A 20,763-nucleotide genomic window follows, 5' to 3' on the forward strand; every position below is an offset into this window, starting at 1 on the left:
TCCACCGCCAACCACCGCCGCCACCGCCACCCCCACCCCCACTCACTCCTACCGTTCCTGACAATTTCGGGCCATCGGAAACGAGCTCGCAAACACGCACCGATGATCGATATAATTTGCACGGCAAGATGGTAGAATTCACGTAGTCATGCCTTTTGAAGACAAAAAAAAAACCGCCCTGTTTACTTTTTACTCATCCGGTTTATGGGACTAAATGCAGGTTAGTCGCGCAAGTCCCAATTTACCGCTTAAACCCGGGAAAAGTAGCAGAGTGTGGAGCGTGCAATTATTTGTGCGAAATGCCGGTGCGCTTTATTTGTCCGGCAAATGCAGCTTTAGTTTTTGCGGAAGAAATCGGCGCAGATTGGAGGGCTTGTGACGTCATTACTTATTTTTGCGCAATTTCAATATTATATTAATAACGTGGGTATAAAATGCAGGGAAATATTCATTACGGTTGCACAATCACTTATGATACACGCGATGTGAATTGTGATGTAGAAGCGAAATGAAACTCAAATATCATCTGACATTAATACTTGATTGAAATAAAAATATATCATGGAAGGTAGCTTGCAATGGCCAAGATTTTATTTCAATTTACGATTTTTCCAAATACGTCAGCGATTATTATTTGCATTGGATGTAGTATCGTTTTTAGTTTGCTGGTTTTGTTGTTTTTTATCCGTATTACTTTTTTCCCTCTCTTTACATTATTAAAATCATAGTTGAAAGTCTATGAAATATTATATGTAATGTAGGTTTAGGGATATTAAAATTTTTACATTAAACGAATGAGTTGCATCCGAACCCATCAATTTCCCAATTTCCCATATTTCTTCTAAATAATCATATTCTTTTAAAGCAGTCGATAGTGTGGTTTATTCCTTTTTCAGACTGAAAATATGTATTTTTGTAGATTATTTTGCCATTTCATTGGGACGAAGAAAAATTTGTTGGCCCATTATTTTTTCATTTTTTCTTCTTCTTTTTTTTCTTTTCTTTTCTTTTTTTTTTCTTTTTTTTTTTCCTTCTTTTTTTTCTTCTTTTTTTTTCTTTTTTTTCTTTTTTTTTTTCTTTTATCGGGGAATTATAAAAGTTCCAATCTGGTTTTTATATTTTTACTTTATTACACAATATTTGACGTCATTAGATTTGCTTGCTTCGTTATCGTTTCTCCTCTTTTCATTCTTCTTTTTCTTTTTGTATACTACGACTCTCGCTCATCTGCCTTTTTTGCACAGTATTAGATTAGTTGATGTAGATTTTTCATTTACAATCAAGGGTGCGTTTACATCAATATATTACGCCTGCATATTCATTGGATAAAGTAAATAAATCCGTTGTGTTTGAAGTTGCTTGTTTAATATAATATTATTATTCAAATTATAAATCCAATATTTAAATCACTTGCCCCATTAAACCGCATGAAACGGCGTTAAAGCCGTATAATGAGCATTTATTTAATATAACGAAGGAGCTTATAACTGTTTTGGATTTAAATTAACGAATATTTTCCTAAATGAATTATGATTTTTGCCTAATCGTTCGATTAAAGTTATTTATTATTTCATGGATGATTTACGATCATCATTCGACGCTCAAATGAAGCTCTCGATAATGTTAGACTATCTTGAGCTGTACGCTATGATTATTGATAGATGAAACGATCGTATTGTCATAGCTTTTAATCGCTTTTATCTAAAACTGATTTCACTCGAGTTTCATATTATGTATTCAATAGTATTCAATAATTCATATTATTATCTCGTAACGTTGTGATTACAAGCGTTTCAAACTAATTTGAAGAAAATGTGTAAACTTCATCGCTACATACACGATGAACTGGTACACGTAAACGGATTCACGTTTATTCAAAGTTTAAGTCGCTTTGCCAATAAATTTATGATATGCAGAGTGATTTTTGGCAATTGGGCCGTTTTAATTGCACGCATCATGGCAAACGAATAATAAGAATGTCCCCGACAGCTTGAACATTCGAATACGAGTCGTAAAACAGCGTTGCTCGTAGTCACTTTAACTAGGCGTTAAGAGTTCAAAGTCTTTAGCAGGGAATAAAAAAACACGCCCTAACGCGCGCACTCATTGTGGAAAAGTATTATTTTCGTCAGCGGCCCTCTTCTTCCCTCAAAAGACAAACAAAAACAGACAAAAAATTCGCAAACGGCCCATTAATCACTTGGGCTCGAGCCCTTTCTGCTTCGCGATTCGCTCTTTACAAGCACCGAGCGATTTGAAAAATTTACCCAAGCGCACACTGGCTCCCGTGCCGACGGCAATTCCAAAAACGCATCGGCTTCCATCCCCTACCCATGTCGTACCATCCAGGTCTCTGCTTTCTCTCCGGCAGTTTCTTCATCATCGAGTAAGAAGCCAAAGGGAGAGAGTCCTCAAAATATATCCTCCCGCGAAATATACTTAATATAGTCGGCTGGCTTTACTTCTCTGCTTCGTGAAGCCTACGCCGAACGCCTACGTACAGTCTTGCTCCCCTGGACCATTTACGGAACGGAACGGAACGGAACGGTGACTCCTTGTCACCTCGACAATACATTTTGATGAAGATCTCGCGACCTACGCGCTCTTTCCTCGTAATTATACCGCGATTGAATTACCGGATTCTCACCAATACTACGGCGGCTTTTGCCACGGCGATTGACGGCCACGACGACGTTGCGGGGGGTGGGGGGTAGATTTTAGCCCGGATTATTGCATTGATGACGTTCGATTTAACGTTCTTGTCTTGCCTCGCACACTCACGACTTTAGCTCATGGCTTTGCAATATAAAAACAAATTTATCGCCCGAGGCTCACCAACTGTACGGCACTCGGTCCGTTATCTTCTTCCTTCAACTGTACTATGAAATTAACGAAGAAGCCCGATACTTCATTCTTTAACGAACAATCGGTAACGAACTGAGAAATGCATCGCGATTATGGAATTATTCTAGTGTTGCATTTTTGCAGAAATTGTCAAAGTCGGCAAGAAAATTACAAATTCCCTTTTTAATGCAGCAAATTCTCTTGATTTTCTATCGCATTAACGAATAAGTGATATCTCGACATAATCGTTATTTAATATAATAATCGGGCATTACGTATATACGCATAACGGCCGATGATCTCGTGCATTTGCCCCAAGATCTTTCGTATAATTAAATTTCACGCCTTAGATTCCTACAAATCATTGGGGCGGACAGTCGATTTAAAAATTTTGAAAGACTGCACAAACACGAATGTAAAGCACAGTTTCATATTATTGCACAAATTCAAAATGACATAGGAAGATTAGCATTTATTGATTGATCGAGGAAATGTCGTAAGCTATTGCGCTTATACTTAAGGATTTTTCTTAACAATGAGTGTGCCCCATTTATAATAAAGATAATTATAAATATAAATATTGCACAAATTAAGAAATATATATTTTGCAAGCGTTTCCCGTATTATTCGTATCACGAATCAACAAGTAACACATTTCCTTATGAAAGGTGTTTTACATGTATATTTTGTGCCTATTTTATACAATTATAACATATATATATATATATATATATACAGTATAATTGAGAAAGGATCGATTTATTGTTTTTGTATAGCCTTCGTTTTAATGAAATTGAATGGACATCTCATAAGTACTAATATCTACCCTTTCAATCTCAAAATTATTCGGAAATTCAAAAATTAAACATTATTTTCCGCTCTAGGTACAACTGCAATATTGTCCAATGTCTAATTCATATAATTTCGTAAGGGGCTTCGTACGTTAAGGTAGCCTAGCGTGACTATTATAACGGAGCTCCACTCGCAACTCAATTTGCGAGGAAATCAAATGAAAATGTAGTTTTTGCGAATGACAGTACAATCAAGTATATATAACTTACATAAATTAAATTGATGGAAAAAAAAAAAAAAAAAAAAAAAAGTATCAAACATTTTCTACGTAGGACTGAAAATACGAAACGGATTTGCGAAAGGAATACGAACGGCTTGTAAGGGGCGGAGCAAGAAGACGGACGAGTACGCGAAATACGAATCACTCGGTGTAAGCCAATATCGTTCCGAGAATCTCTCGCCACGGGGAGAGAAAGTATTCAATTAGAGTAAAGGGGGCCTGATAAGGCCAAATGACTCGGATTGCCGTCGCTCGGGCTGAGAAATGTAAGCGCTAATAGGACCAGAACTAACAAAAAGAGACTAACGACCACAGAAGGGATGCGATTTGTAATAATTATCAATGGCAATAGTATATTCCCAGATTATATGGATACTTTGGAGACGTCGACGTGCAATTGTTACTTCTCACGTCATCGTAATTAACGCGTAAGCCAATGATTCCTATTCGGTAAAGGCCACTAACTCAACGCTACTTCTTGCATTTTCGCACGAGAGGAGCAAAAAAAATTGCAAAAAATTTTATTATCAATTGGTCATTGTTTTTATTCGAAGGTGAAAACGTAGAGCACGCACGATCGATAAGGTAGGGAATTGCTAATGGGCACGGTGAGGGGTAACGCTGTTTCCACCTTGCATTAGCATGTAAGATCCCTACATTGTCGACGACAGGATTACCCATATGGCAATCGTGTCGCTTTGTCGCTTCGTCATTAAAGCTAATCGAAATACCAAAATATCAGTCGGGTGTCTTAAAACACGTGCCCCTCCTTTTCCGACAAAATCCGACAAAATGACGGTACTCGAAATTATGTGACTACAAGTGGCGCGTGGCGGGGACGACGGGGGGATGGGCCGTGGAGTCGAATTTCACTATAATAACTGCATTATACGCCTTTCTGCTTTAAGAAAATTTGTATGCAAGATAAATAATAAAAACATTGAGATGTGCGTGCCGAAAATAGTTAAAAGACGCTCTCGAATATTCTTATTAATTTTAAAGAGGGAAGTTTCCGGATTTTCATACCTCATTTGTTCTTCATTTTTTTTTCTTCTCGTTGTTTTTCTTCTTTCTTTCTTTATTCTTTCTTTGTTAATATTCTAGCTACTCTCGACTCCTCATCGGTGGCATCATACACTTTCTAAGATCAAAATTAATCTGCATTGCTGCAAAACTTTATAAATACTAATTAGACGGAGATGGTAAACCTGTCGGCACCAACCAATTAAACTAACGTCAGATCATAAACACACACGAGTCGTCGAATTTTGTTATTTTTACAAGGCAGTAATATATATTTTGACTTAATATAATATATGATAACATTCAACTCGCCCTTTCTCTTTTAATCTTCCCTCTCCCTCCCCACGTCATCACTGCTCTCTCTCTCTCTCTCTCTCTCTCTCTCTCTCTCTCTATCTATCTATCTATCTATCTCTCTCTCTCTCTCTCTCTACTCGCATTCTTCTTTACGCTGCCTACTCGTCCCTAGCCACACTCTTCTCATTTCGCAGCAAAATTCAGTTGCCCAAACTTTATTTATGGAATAATAAAAATCTCTCGGCGTAACAATGTGAGCTAAATATCGTCGTAGACGCGATATAAAGGGCAAAGCATTTCGTTGGGGGGAAGGCGGTCGACGCAAAATGATCCTTTCAGCCTCGTAAAGAAGAGCCTCAGTGAATAAAAGACTTTTTGCAAGCGATCGCGCCCGCTTCCGACGAGCCTTATCGCGGTCGACCGGACGACAGCGTCGCGTCGCCTTCCTGATAACGGGGGACGCCTCCTCCGTCGCGAGGAATAACGACCGGCCGACCACCCAGTGCTTTTGGCGCCGTCTTCATTCGGACTTTTTTTTAAAGAGTAATTGCATTGCCCGCTCTACCTTTTGCTCGAGGGCTTATACCTAAATCATGAGAAACGACCTCAGGAGCTTAAAGTTTGAATTAGACGACGATAAGAGCGCGTAATGTTATTTTACACAATATTTATTCCGTTGTCCGACGCGACGGGGCTTGGGTCATTTATTTGTTTGGTCAATCTAGGTGTCTTGTTTCCTCTAACACACATGCTTCTAATTAATAAAGCTTTTTTATTTGTGATAATATTAACTAATGTTTTCTGTAATAATTTGGATTGTCAAGTGTATGTAATTGCTAATGTGTTGAATGGATTGGGTGGGGGTTGTTGGTATTGTTGTGGGGGAGTAAATAACACCGAGCTAAATCAGTGTTTATGTTTTAATACAATTTTACAGATTTTTACACATAAAAAGTGTGGTTGGACCAATAAATTACATAATGTGCAATAAATAGAGTATTTTAACGAGTAATTAATGAAATTTGTCATTTCTTTTCATTCGAGATTCATTAAATCGAGGTTGAAATGTCCAAACGCATATTTATTGATTTTTACTTTATTAATGCGTAGACATAGTCACTCTTTCACATAAAAAGCGTGAAAAAGTTTTCTCAAACGTATATATCGACAGCGAACATAAACAAATATTCAAAAACAAAAGAATGAAAGCAATATTTCTATATATATTATATATATATAAAATAAAAGTAGTATTTTGAAAGATTTACGATTGAACTTGATGAAAGTTGGTACACATCCTGTTATTTTGGTTCATTGAACTTTCCTTTTGTATCGCTCATAGTGTCCTCTTTCGTACTTAACATTTTATCGTTTGTTTAGATAAATGTAAGTAATTATTATTATTATTATTATTATTAGAATGTCTTGATGTTAATTTGGCTGAGGCGCGAGACATTGTGCGAGAAATAAATAATAAAACAATTATACAACAATTATCGAAACTGACCGTATAGTTAAATGTATTTCCACTACTCGGCAATACAAATGAGTCTTAATAGCGAAAAATTTATAGAAATTATAAACGGGCGTCTACATATTTAAGAATTAGAAAATTATCGATGTTTAGTGGTAAAAATTTATTACCTATTTTGAAAAAGCGCATAACGGTATCGCAAAGGCCAAAAGTTTCTTTCGTTTTAGTAGAGAAGTTCGTAATTTCTGTATCTATCAATGAATGAATTTACGAGGTGAAAGATGTTTAAAAGCGACGATAATTTAAAACCGAGGAAGTATCGTGAACGTATGGGAGCTGGCTGCTTAAAATTCATATGTAAGGATAGGGATGGAGGTAGCATTTTCAATTTGAGAGAAAACGAGCAGCTGGGCGCTCGTCGATAAAGCAGTTTCCGTCGTTAAAAGCAATCCTCGAGGCACTCGTCCAAGAATAAATTGAGCGTAAATCGTCGTGGGCTGACAGAGCGACCGAGGTGTAGGCAAAACTACGCCGCTTCAATGGTAATACTCGGGAGCTGTCTCCTTCATGGGGATTAGGTACGCACACACGCACACCTTGTGTGCACATTTCTATTTGAGGAGGTTCGAAGGGCGGGGAGGGGGGGGGGGTAAAGATTTGCAACCCTACCTGCTTGCTCAGAGCGTGAGGAATCGTTGGAGTTGAATTTCGGCGTCGGCGGTCGCTGCCACGTTTTACAGGGCGTTGTTAGGCTACGTGGCGTTGAAACGGGGTTGGGGAAGGCGGTAAGGGGCGTGGGCGGCAGCGAGGAGTAGGAGGTCCGAGGACGCTCGGCCACGTGTTTGGAAAGAAAAGTCTCTCGAGGATTCTCCTAAACAACTTTCAACTGCCATCGCGTGCATCTTTTATTTTGGCGGAGCTGTGCCGTCGATGAGCATGTGTGTAATACCATTGTTGGCGGCTCTGGTGCTACTACCATTAGAGCGACTTAAGTAATTTTTTATCAACTATTGTAATTGGCAATTAAATCGTAGTTTTTAATGATTGTGGAAGGCCGACTGATTCAATGCCGCTTGAATTCATTTTCAAACGAACGGAAGTCGGCTATCCAGTGTGTCGACGAGCAATTAGAGCAGCAATAAAATATTTATTATTTAATAATGCTATGGCCATTCGATGCCCCAGATTTTCTTATTTATTTATTGTTTATTTGCGCAATGTTACTTACGCAATGTTTTAACAAATAAAAAGAAAAAGGCCATTTTATTACAATACAAATACTATTTCGACCTGTAATTTTGGTATTTATTGTGTCTTTTTTTTTTTGTTACTTTTTTCATACGGAAATTGTCGTTTACGCGTATTGCTCGCGGCGACTGTTTACAAGTTCCCTTCACAAACATCCGTCAATGCATCTATGCGCATACGCAACAGCGGCTATTCCAAAAATATGCGCAAATTCTTAAATAAATATTATGAATATTCCAATACTTAACAAGCGATGCGACTTTGGAGGACCTTGAAAATTCATAGACGAAATTGTAATAGGGTTTCCGAGGTCTAGGCGTTCTAAATTTATAATTCGCGTTTGAATATTGCGACGCCACGACACGAAGATCCGATGAAGAATCGGATGATGAAAAATTTGGCGAAAAAGAAAAAAAAGCCAGAGAAAAAAATCGTGGAAATCTGGCAGTGCGCTTGGAAAAAGAAAGTCAATCCAACGTGGGCCGCAAGTAAAAGCAAGACGAAAGCGGTAGGAAAAGGCGTGAAAGCCGAAGAGTAATCGGACTAACGCTAACCATTTTTTTCCCCTTTGATCGTCACAACAACAAAAGGAACAACAATTGACCAAGGCGACCGACACATTACGATACTAGGGGCCACCTATCTTTCAATCTGCATTCACGACGCTAAAGCAGCAGCCCGATGCCCAATTCGCCACCGCCCTCCACCCTTCTCCCCCCGCTGCTAATAGTGCGGCAAAGGCGGTTAGTTTTGCCGGCGGCTTTATCGCCCTCGGAAGCGCACGACCGGAAAGATCCGAGCCGCTCGCATTTCACAGCCGATGCGTCGAGGCTCTCCCGTGCAACAGCCGGACCGAAAATAAGTGCCGACGACGTCTGGGCGCGCACTTGGCGGCCTCGTCGAGGCAGGGGGGGACCGTTGCCACCGCCGCCGCCGCCGCCGCAGCCGCAGCAAAAGCACTCCAGAGATCCTTTTTTCTTTAGGGAGTACGCAAATAGGCGGGAATACTCGCGGGAGGGGCGGGGGATGAGCTAGCGGCCGTAAAGAGGGAAGACGATGTGATGGGGTGGGGTGGGGGTGGGGGTCTATCAGCGGTTAAGGTCGGCTCCCCGACAATAGCAACAAAAACAACGCGTGTGGAAACGCGTGTGGAAACGTGCTTTGCAAAAGTCTCTCGAGGTTGGTTTTCGGTTACATACGGGTCGCAAGCCCCGGCTAATTTTACCGGCCGAACTATTATAATTAGTACGGTTGCCAGCTTACCGAACGCCGTGATAAAAAAAAAAAAAAAAAAAAAAAAAAAGCCAAAGTAATTAACTCGCCACGGCTGTTACACGCTTCGTGCCCTTCGGTTTTTCATACGAGCCCTTAATACGTATTACGCGTGACGAGGCAAAATGAATTAGCTAGTGAAACGTTAACGAGAAGCCTTAACGAGAAGCTATGAGAGCTAGTTGAAAGGGCAGTAAGGTCGTATGGAGTGGGGGCAAGTGCATTATTTGCCATCGAAACATAAACTCGGCCGATTTGTGCGATTGGGTTCTAGCGTGGCGGCGGGTGGTGTGACGAAGAGGAGCGGAGGAGAGGGGCGTAAAGACAAGAGAGCGAAGAAGTGACCGTCGACCTTTTCTTCGTCCTTGGCAGTCTGAGTGTTGCTTAAATCACATGCCAATAATACAGCAACAGCAGCAGCGGCAGCAGCAGCGGCAGCAGCAGCAGCAGCAGCAGCAACAGCAGCAGCAGCAGCGGTAGTAGTAGTAGTAACAACAGCGATAACAACAACATCAATAACGACGACGACGACGACGACGACGACGACGACGCCGGCGGCGGTGACGGTGGCGGCGACAGCGGCATACGTTGAGGCGATTTTTCGAACGTCGTCGTTTCGCGGAAAGAGACTCGGCCAATGAAGAACGAATAAGCCTCCCAACCAATAAATTATCTTACGCCAAGAGCCGCGCGTATGTCGCACATACGCTCGAGGCTCTTCGGAACACGTGTGCGCGCACTCTACCTCAGCCGGGAGTGAGGGTAGGTCACGTGACGGGTCGCCCTCCCTTCATCGACTGCGCCGCTCGGCCCGGACCTCTTTGTTTTCTCGTTTCCCAGTTCGTCTCGGCGTTAAACCCGGCGATAGTTTTCTCAGTGGACGCTCGGAGATCCCGCGCGAGTGACTCTCGTTAGACGCGAAGGTATCCGTGACTTTATAGGCCCTTATGTAAGCGCGCACGCGAGTGAGATTCACTTTGATAGTGATATCGCTGGGTTAGCGCTCGGGTCCGAGTTGTAATCGAGAGCTTTATTATTAGGGCAATGAGGCGATGAGCGTAGGCGTGGGAAGATAGTGCGAGGTGGAGCCGGGATGTTGAAGCACTCGAGGAGGACGTCGGGAATGACGGCGGGACCGAGGCCGAGAGGCCCGGCTAATCTCGTCGTCCGCAGAAGGAGGCGAGGCCGGTCCGTGTCTAGGAGTTGGCCCGGGACACCCGGAACCTTGTCAATCATCTCTACAACTTCGTCCGAGGTAACGCGATGCGGTTCGTTTGGCTGCGCGAACCGTGTTGTACGAATCGCCTTTTGTTCCGGATTATATAAGTCATATTTTTTGCAACGGGGTCGTTGATAGCTTGAGAAGGAAGTAGTAGTTTTGCAAACAGTGGATTAAGAAAGACTTGGATAATTTATCGACTCGGTAAATGAGTTTCGTATAAATGAGACAGTCAGTTTCTCGGGAGAATTGGTGGGGGGGGGGGGGGGAGAGGGAAATGGTATATATGGCCCAATAATAAGCTCGAGTATTTATGAAATTTTAACCCGAGATATCTTGAAGAAAATACGATTATACAAGATATAAATAAATAAATTATATATATATATATATATGTGCGTATGGGGCTTAAATTTTATCAGCAATATTTTCCTTGCAATGAAATTCAGAAGCGGCAACTTATGATAATTCATAAAGTACTCAAAACCCTTAGAAGCACCCGCATATTGCGGCCATAAACGCCCAAAAAAAAAAAAAAAAACTCATTAAACAACTTTGTCCTTAAATATGTAAATTACTAGATTGGTTTACTACCCGGAACAAAGCAGATTAAATTACTTGTCGTCGTTTTAACGTTTATAAAGCTCGTGACATTTATAAATGCACTTATTTATATAATTTAATAACGAAATACTATAATTGCAAGGACCAGTGAATAAAATTGTATCAAGACTCGTATTCAATTTAAGTTGTTTAATAAAAAAAAATCTCGAACGAGCACGAACGGGTTGCGTTAGTGTAGAACTTTTCATGTACTTATAATAAAATAAATATTCGATTCGTAGAAGTCAGATAATCGCAAGTCCATTGATGTATATTTTAATTTATAAAATCCCAATGAGTCTGATGATGCTCGGTGAATTAGTAATTCGAGAAACCTAAATTACAATTAATAATGAACAAAATTTAAGAAAAACAAAGTTTTTCCTTGCAAAACAACAAAGCTTTTCACAGGTTGGTTTAGTCGTTTTATGCAAAATTAAAAGTTTTGATATTAAGCTTATAAAAACTAAATGCAGCATTAATACATAATATTAAAGTATTCTCATGCATTGAACGGCGATTTTATGTTAGAAAATTGTCGACATAATGACCCGTGTTTCAAACACCGAAAGCCATAATAATAATAATAACAATAATCACAACAACAACAACAACAACAACAACAACAACAACAATAATAATAATAATAACAACGACAACAATAACGATAACGACAATAACAATAACAATAACAACAATAATAATAATTAATAATAACAATAATAATAATTGTTATTACAGTAATAGTAATATAATAATAACAACAACAATAATAATAATTAATAATAATAATAATAATAACAATAATAATAATTGTTATTACAGTAATAGTAATAATATAAGATAAGATTCAAAGAGCTTTTGAAGGAGCCTTTCGATCGCGTGGAGTGCATTTGAATTTTGGAAACGGAATGAAACGTCCCCTGTACGCGTAATCAGATTTATTTCGGTAAATTAAATAGTAGTACTGCCGTGATTACTCAGGTGCCTCGCTAAGATAAATTTAACAGCTATTACTTATGCACAAAGTTTTTCTTCATGTTTAATTACAAAGTGTATTTAAACATTGGTGCTCAAACATACCGGATACGCTCGCTACGAGTCAGTACAGTACCTGCTATTCAAGAAAAATTTATGTCGCATTGATTTGTTATTTATTTCTTCTATCATGCAGCGCATTTATCATCCATCATATCTTAATTCTCCAGTACTTTCTCAGATAAAAATACACCCGATTATAATTTTCATAATTGCCCATATTATAACGAGCATTTATTCTTTATGGCGCGTTTTGTATATTGAAGCGAAGCGTATTGAAAGGGTAGCGCTTATAAATTACAATTATTAATTGTACTTGACTTTGTAGATCGAGAAACAAAATGAGAATCTCGTTAATTGTAATGCGAAGGCTGCGAGTGAGAGTAGTACGTGGGTTGGCTATCATAAATATAGCTCTACATGCACTCAACTTATCTCAATATTAAAGTTTTAATCGGATTCAGAAGACGAAAATGTAAGCGCGGGACTTTTCTTATCCTACGGGTCCTGTCATTTTGCCTCAATTTACAAATTTACGAGGACAAAAAATATAATATAAATTGTGAAATTTACTGTCCAAAATTAATCACCGCAGCAATTTCATCTGTGAAGTCGGGAAATATAGGAGGGAAATATCTTTAAAACAAAAACAAAAACAAAAATAAAAAAAAAAGAAGAAAAATTTTTTTTTATATATATATAAATAATAAGAAAAAAAAAACAAAATTAAGCCTACCGGTAGTGAGACAAAGACAAAACAAACATCAATTCTTTATAATAAAACTTAAAAAAATTTGGAATATTTATGAGAATGTTTTTTATCGAATGCCGATAAAGAGAGAGGAGATAAAGCCTGTGCATTTCAAAAATTATTCATAGTACTGATTTTAGAATGTTGAATTTCTTTGAGACAAAATATTTCCATTATTTTTCAGCGAGTATTGAGAAACATTCTACCTCGCATTATTCGATAATACATCAATTATTACCTAAACAAACCTATCGATTCTTAATTCATTTTACATTACATTATTTTATTATAAAAGCGATAATATTACGACGATACGGTTAAGTCGAATGTCTCAATGCCACTTTTCATCTTATTTTGAGTTCCATGATAATAATATTTTTTAACGATCCATCGACTTTGTTCCATTTTTCATCAACTGTCCAGACGACGACATCCGCCGTCACTCAATTTCGAGCCTCGCTAACTTTGTGCTTTTGTGGAATTTAGTACGTGAATTATCGATCGGACGGGAGAAATATCGACAATGCTCAAATAAAAAAAAAAAAAAATGAAGAAGAAAATGATAAACAAAAAAAAAAAAAACATCCTCCGTATGCCAATTTCAAAGAAAGTGTCTCTTCATGCCCGCGATAATGAGCGTCATCATCTCTGTCCCGTGTGCGCGCTCAGCAAAATTTCATCGCTGGCTATTGATTTTCAAATTACGTAATTGCACTCGCAAATTATATAAAAGTGTCCACGGCGAATGGGAGAAAAAGTCTGGAGCGCAACCACCACCATCGAGAGTTCATCGGGAGAAAAACGGGAAATAACTAACGAGCGGAAGCATTAATTACAGCCGGCGTTTCTTAGACGCTGGCAACACACGAATCATTAGCGGATTAATGCTCGTAATTGCCAGGGGCTCGGTCACGGTGGGGCGGGGGATTATCCAAATTATCCACGCGACCGCGCGGAAAAGACGTCGACGCGTCTTTGCTCGCGATATAATAATTCCGAGTGGGGGGGGGGGCCGTACCTCAGCGGGACAGTTATGGATACCCGACTATTTAGATAAAATAACCACGGGGAATAATAAATAGAGGCGGCTAGACTAAATCCTCGGTTTAACGGCTTGGTTGTCGGGTGGTTGGTAACCGGGGAGAGGAAGGATTCGCTCCTTATTGTGCCGCGGGGGAAAATAGAGAATAGAGACTTTATAATCTCGGCACTCGGGCTTATAATGGGGAGAGCGAATTTCAGATGAGAGTTTAGCGCTACGATGAGCCGCGACGTCCGAGGCGTTGTTGTTTTTTCCTTCGTCTTCCACGTCGGCGCCGTCGACGTCGTTGTCGTCGCTGTCGCAGTCGCCGCCGCACTCGCTGTCGCGAACTTACTCTCACACACGAATCATTTTAATGTGGCTGTTGCACGAAGCATGAAGTAATAGAATTGAACAGAGTCGAAATAAAATGTTGATAATTCTAATAAGTCGGAGCGTTCAATGTTCTTCGCGAGCATTATTGGAATGAAAATTAATTTACCGGTGGGAAAATATTATAATATTCTATAATATACGACACTGTATTATACAAGAGCCGATCGACATATTGTGAAAGACATTACTTAAAATTTCTTCATTCATAATTCTAATGGCATTTTTGCTAAACAAACTATAGTTTCGTATTTTTATTTCTTTATTTTTTTTTTTTGTTTTTTTTTTTTTTTTTAATAATGACGTCATTTACTATTTGACTCACGATGTTTTCATAATAAATGTCAAGCTATTTAAGACCATTATTTAACGTATTGGTCCAAATAGTCACGCCTCTCAATACCATAGTGGCGTCAAAATACGTTGAAATGATTTTTATTAAGAGCATGTCCAATGTCGAATCTTTATTGCTAGTACATGTCCAATAAGCAGTTTTCGCGGCAATATTAAACGAACGAAATTTTCAAGAAGTCTATTTATAGGGGAACTGGGAAATGTAGGCAAGTTGACGTGACGATTAAGATGTAAAATTTCGTTAAAATATGTACGAATCTATGTAATTATATTCCTGAAAGGAAGCGTATTCTTTTGCACGATGCTGCCTTGTATGAAATTTCTTTAATTCTTCTTCTTTTTTTTTTTTTTTTTTTTTTTTTTTATTTTTTTTTCTATTGTTATTTTTAGCCCTTGTGCAGTTGAAATTCATCTTGATATGGAAAAACCGAATAAACTCTGACGGATAAATTACTTAAGCCTTATCTTAATAGCCTGCCGATTGTGTATTACAAAATCATGAAATTCTCCAACGAGCCCAATGATAAATGAATAATATAACGCATTTGTATTATTAATGTTGCAAGCGCGAAGGAATGGAGAAGGAATCGAGGAAAAACGTTATTATGCAATTAACAAGTGCTTTTTTTAAAGTAACACATCGTTTAAAGCAACATTCGAACGTTAATGGCATTTTTCATTTAATACTTTCGTCGTACGTTTCACTATAGATAAAATTTATAAAAAAAAATTTTAGTACGCGACCGCAATGATTTAATACATTTACTAGGAATTTTTGCTCCATTACCAGGCCGAACAATAACGACCTTATAGCGCTTTATTAATAAATGAGTGGGAAAAATAAAAAGTCGATAAAAAGTCGGTAGCCAAGCGCGACACTCGAGTCCTTTTCCGATATTACGTCGACGCGTCCCCCGAATGGAATAATAAAATTCTGCTACAGTAGGCGTGCGATCGTTTCGTTTAAATAAAAATAGCTTAACAAATAACGATTATACACACGGCGCGGATGAGTTTTGAGTCGTCGTGACCTTAGCATTTAAAAATCCAAAGTGCGAACGTCGAATTTGAAGCCGGGGAATTCCGCTGACTGTCGAGAGTCGAGGAATGTCATTTGTTTACAAACAGAAGCGCGACGGAAAAGTGGCGGAATTTTCGCCGGTTCAGCGTCGCGCCATAATCCGATTGGGGATCAATTTTCGCGAATCGAGTCACCGGCGCCATCGACGCAAGGCCAAGGCCATGGCACTAGTATGCCAAAGATTAAAGCGCCACTCTTGTTTCTCCGTGATAGTCGTTAGTCATGTAGTCATGGGTGGCCGTGGCGCTGAGCGATGGGAAACAGATAGACGGTTGGTGGGGGTGGGGGGCGGGGGGCGGGGGGGGGGGCGGTGATTTGGGGAGGGGGGGACTACATGTAAAAACGATTAACGTGAGTTTAACGAGAGTTTCCGAGAGTTTGCTTACGTTGGTCGGTGACTTCACCGCCCTCGACGCATGTCATTTTTAATTAGATCGCGAGCGATGAACAGTAGTCGAGCGATCATCGATTTCAGCGTAACGCACACTCGTTGAAACCGATGATACCATCGCGAGGAGTGCGATTAATTTATAGGGGTCGAGAAGACGAGAAAGATCGATATGTAGGATAGTTCACTTGAATTGCGACGGGGGGAGGGGTGAGGGGTGAGGGGGGGGGTGGAGTTAAAACGGAACAAAGACAATAATAATATTTAGCATCGCATTTCAGGCATTGCACAACTTCTCGCCGTTGTCGCTCGCACTTATTTATGCGTTGCGTCACGTTGTACGTGTACATGTGACTTTGCACTGTCCCTCTCACTCCTACTCTCTGGGTTTCCTTACTGCTGCTTTTAATTCGTCATCTGCAAGTCGCGCCACGGACACTTGCAATTTTATACTTTGAAGAAAGTGAATCGAGCAAGTCATCCACAAACACGTTATTTTCATCTTTTTTCTAATTTGAACATTATTAAAGCGAATTATATGTTTTACGCCGTTAAAAAGCTGCTTTATGAATTCTAGCTGACGGTTAGGTAATGTGATATCCAATTCATTTTATGATCGTCCTTGTAACAATCGTGAAACAGATACGAATTGAATTTATCCGCCATTTGTAAATAAAATTGTACTTTTTAATGCCACGGGTGGGGTGGGAATGAAGCAGGCAAACCTATTTTTACAGAATATATACACACGATAGATCTGATTATATAGATAATTGATCGAGTAACTCATCCCATAATAATCAGAAAAGAACGGATTGAAAAATGTTATGAATGCAAGGTAGTTTAGTTTACCTTACAGTGTATGCAATATCGTTTGAATTGCAATGAACTCTATAATTATACTTTGCACGATTAAAGCGGCATTATCATTATTATGCTTAATCAACACCATCGCGGCACACTATGTAATTTGTTGAAATTAAAAGAAAAAAAGAAATCCCATTGGGAAGTTGATATTTTATTTTATTCTAATTGGGCGTGCAGAATTTTTTAAAAGATAAAATTACAATCAATCTGTGGTTCGTTTTTGTTTTTTTTTTTTTTGTTTTTTTTTGTTTTTTTGTTTTTTTTTTGTTTTTTGTTTTTTGTTTTTTGTTTTTTATTTTTTTTTCAGTATACACATGTAAAATGCATAAGAAATCTATTATTATTTTTAAAAACTATCTTCATAAATATTCCGTCTGCTTGAGCACAATTATTTCACTCTTATTCTTTTCTTCCACATAGGTAATAATATCGTTAGGAATATTTTTTTTTTTTGTTTTGTTTTATTTTTTTCATACAATATATATCAAATTTCTTCAACGAAATGCGAACCAACACTTGCACGCGCGTACAATACATCTTATTTGCTAAATTTCCAAATCTTTATCGTCCCTCGACAAATTTTGATAAATATTCGGATACGAAGCACGACATGGAATAATTGTCACGTATCTATGGATAGATGCTCACGGCAATTAATAACACGCCCAACCTTTTCCGTACATTAATCATCCGTCGCCGCTCGAAAAAAGGGAAAAGCCCAATGAACGTTGGTTTTCACTCTTTTTACATCGCGAGGATAAAGCGATGCCTATCGCGAGACTATCGGCTTTTGAAAGGGAAAGGAGTAGTGGCCCGGAGGGGTGGAGCTGAGGGAGGGCATCGATGGTAGGATATGTAGGTCGTCGACGGGTGCGTCAGTCGGGAAACAGCGCCGACAAATCGAATTCCTGAGCGGCATTTTTCCCCCATTCGACGCTCATGCCGGAAAAGCGGCGGAGACCCGTCGACGCTCTCATTCCCGGCGTTGCCGCATCCGCGGAGGAATCGCTCGTGTGAATCAGTGTATCAGCCGGAAGTCCGGCCCACGAGTTCCGGCCCCGAGGACTCGTCACTATCTCCCCTCCTCCTCCTCCTCCTCACGACGCCTCTCAATCTCTCTCTCTCTCTCTCTCTCTCTCTCTCTCAATCTCAATCTCTCTCTCTCTCAATCTCAATCTCTCTCTCTCTCTCAATCTCAATCTCTCTCTCTTCCCCTTTCCCCGGCGGCGTCACCATGTGCCCGTTATTTTCTGTACTGGTCTGCGCGACGACGGAAAAAGAGAGCGAGTGACGCGTCATAGTCATCGTCTCTCCTGAAAAGATATAAACTAATCCAGCTGAGGTGACACTTTTCCCATCCATTAATAAGAGATAACTTCCTCCTCCGTGGCTTCTGTGTACCACTGGTGGGGACGTAAAGATAACAAAGAGGAGTGTTCTTGAAAATCTGCTGGATTACTGTATGAGTAATAAAACGGACATTTTATCTCGTACTATGTTTTTTACTGGCATACTTTAATCTCGAAATATCATGGACGAGATTGTGAAGCGATGTATTGTAAATGTGTATGTAGCCGCCTGCAAGTTAAATATTGGGGAACTTTTGGTCATTATTTATTATCGAAAATTGCACTTTGGCGAATCATTTATCGTTATTATTGGCAAAAGACTTATTATAAATTAAAATTAGTTTGATGATGAGGCTATTCCGTGTCAGACTTAAATATGAAGAACAAAACATAGCTAAATAACATTTTTATCTTGTTATTCTCAGATTATGGAGTTGTTTATTTAACAAGCTCTTTAAATAGTATAGTGTATCATTGTATATTAATTAGGACTTTGCGAAGACAATAAGTTTGATTTAATTTTATAATATACTTTTGAAATTTATTGACATTTCAAAATGTGCACGTTAAGTTGTAACTACAAGGTTTAAACTGTTTATTGTCGAGATAGCGCATTTATGTATTAATATTTCAATAATAGTTTGTTGTTTTAAATGATAAGTGAAATAATTCATCAGTCGTCACATTAGATAATTAATTATCGCTTATTTTATTTTTCTTTAGAGGCCTCGGAGCAATTTGGAGGAAGGCTGATATATTTTAATAATAATATTAACGTGCGTTGAAAATTTTCTGCTAAATTATCTATTACGTTTCCGCTAGTTTTCCTCTATTATTACATTACTACGTAATATTTTTAAAATCATCATATTAGCGCTCATAGAATGCATTAAAGATATATGTCATTAATAAGCGTAGTAATATCAAATAAACAATATATTTCAATATATATATATATATACATATATAGTTGTTAAAGTAATTGATCATGTCAAAGTATCAGTTTAATGATTTTACTGCTGATCGATAAATAAGAAGCGAATAGTTAGTCGATATAAGTAGAGAAACGATCTATCCATTATAATTGGGTAGTCCGATTAAATAAATGCCGAATCATTGATCATGGGAGAGTTTTAAGATGAGAGTAACTTTCGACTGTAGTAGATTTTTTATGCTCTTGGTATAATATTTGTAATTTCTAATATATATATATATATATATATATATATATATATATATATATATATGACATGCCATTTATATATACAGAGCAATCAACAATAATTGTTTTTAGCGATTGTCGTTCACTCATTCTCTCTCTTCTTACCACCCGATTCTCTCCATGTTTATGTGCTTGGAACATTAATTGTCTTTTACCAAATGCATTCTAATAGCATTTTATCTGATCTACAATTAATAGATCCAAATATCTATTTAACAATAAAGATGTTTTCCATCAATTTATTTCTAAATTTCATTCAAATTAATAAAATTTAACATTATATCCGAGATATGAAAAACTAGATAAAAATTTGAAATTTGAATGTTTCATGCGAAATTTCATATTACAGTATGAATTTGGTTTTTGAATCGTGTCCTTTATAAGCGGATATGATCGAATATTTCATATAAAAATTGAATTCTTTAGGAGGCAGTATTTTATAATTATGATTTCGTAAATTAATTTTTTTTTTACTTACAAATTTGTGAAAATCGCAAGAGTTATTGTATTGTAAAGCTTATGTAAATTAAATTTTTAATGACGGCTGGATAAATGCATTGTATCATAATGGATGACGAAATTTCAGTCCAAAACGCAAGTTTTATCCTGTGACTTGAGTAAAATTTCTCTACCTTCTATTCATCTCACTTAACCGATGGGACATACTACTTTGGAAAGAGTTTAGCCGGATCATTTGCAACTAAAGCTTCACCACGAGGACAATGAGCGCATACCCCAATAATCGCGACAAACGCAACAAAGAGAACCATAAAGAAAAGGTTCAGCCCTCGACTAATGAACGTGTGCGCGTGTTCGTTGGATCGGTCGGCATTACGAGCAGATGAAAAAGCTACGGGCGAGAAAATGAAAGCCGTTTAAAGCGCATACTTTCTCCGTGTTTCAGATCGACTACCCGGAGGTGCACAGCGGTAGAATGCATCGACCTCCGCAGGCGCATCCCATCAGCGACCATCGCCAGGTCAATTTGGTCTTCGAAGATACGGTAAGTGAGCTCCAAGCGCCTAATTCTCCGTTTATCCTTTGAGTGCGAATTCCGTATCCTTGACTTGGCAGCCGGAGTTCCGGTACTAGCGACGCGGGTGGGGGAAGGGGAGTTTGAGAAGGAGACTCGCTCTCTTGGAGGAGTCGAATTACACGAAGTAGCTCTTATGGACTTTCGGCATTGGTGTTCGTTCAATTTGTTAGATGTGAAACTGTCGACGGCTCGATGAAGAACGAGAGCCGAT

General features: G+C 38.7%; 1 protein-coding gene across 6 annotated transcripts in view; it reads left to right on the forward strand.

Annotated features, from left to right (window-relative positions):
• The window catches only part of LOC105363782 (rap guanine nucleotide exchange factor 2-like), a 163,067-nt gene that overhangs the window by 105,318 nt on the left and 36,986 nt on the right, over positions 1–20,763 (forward strand). For 5 of the 6 annotated variants that reach the window (XR_912933.1, XM_011501554.1, XM_011501556.1 and 2 more), the window contains exons 1-2: positions 10,240–10,485; positions 20,421–20,519. Coding sequence is in view for 5 of the 6 variants with exons in the window: in XM_011501554.1 (XP_011499856.1) it covers positions 10,324–10,485; positions 20,421–20,519 (261 nt within the window). In the remaining variant the exon portion in view is untranslated. Of the gene's footprint in view, positions 1–10,239; positions 10,486–20,420; positions 20,520–20,763 lie in introns of those variants that run through there. The other variant, XM_011501555.1, reaches the window with a different exon arrangement.

The sequence above is a fragment of the Ceratosolen solmsi genome, unplaced genomic scaffold (assembly GCF_000503995.2).
Source record: "Ceratosolen solmsi marchali unplaced genomic scaffold, CerSol_1.0 scaffold28, whole genome shotgun sequence".
NCBI lineage: Eukaryota > Metazoa > Arthropoda > Insecta > Hymenoptera > Agaonidae > Ceratosolen > Ceratosolen solmsi.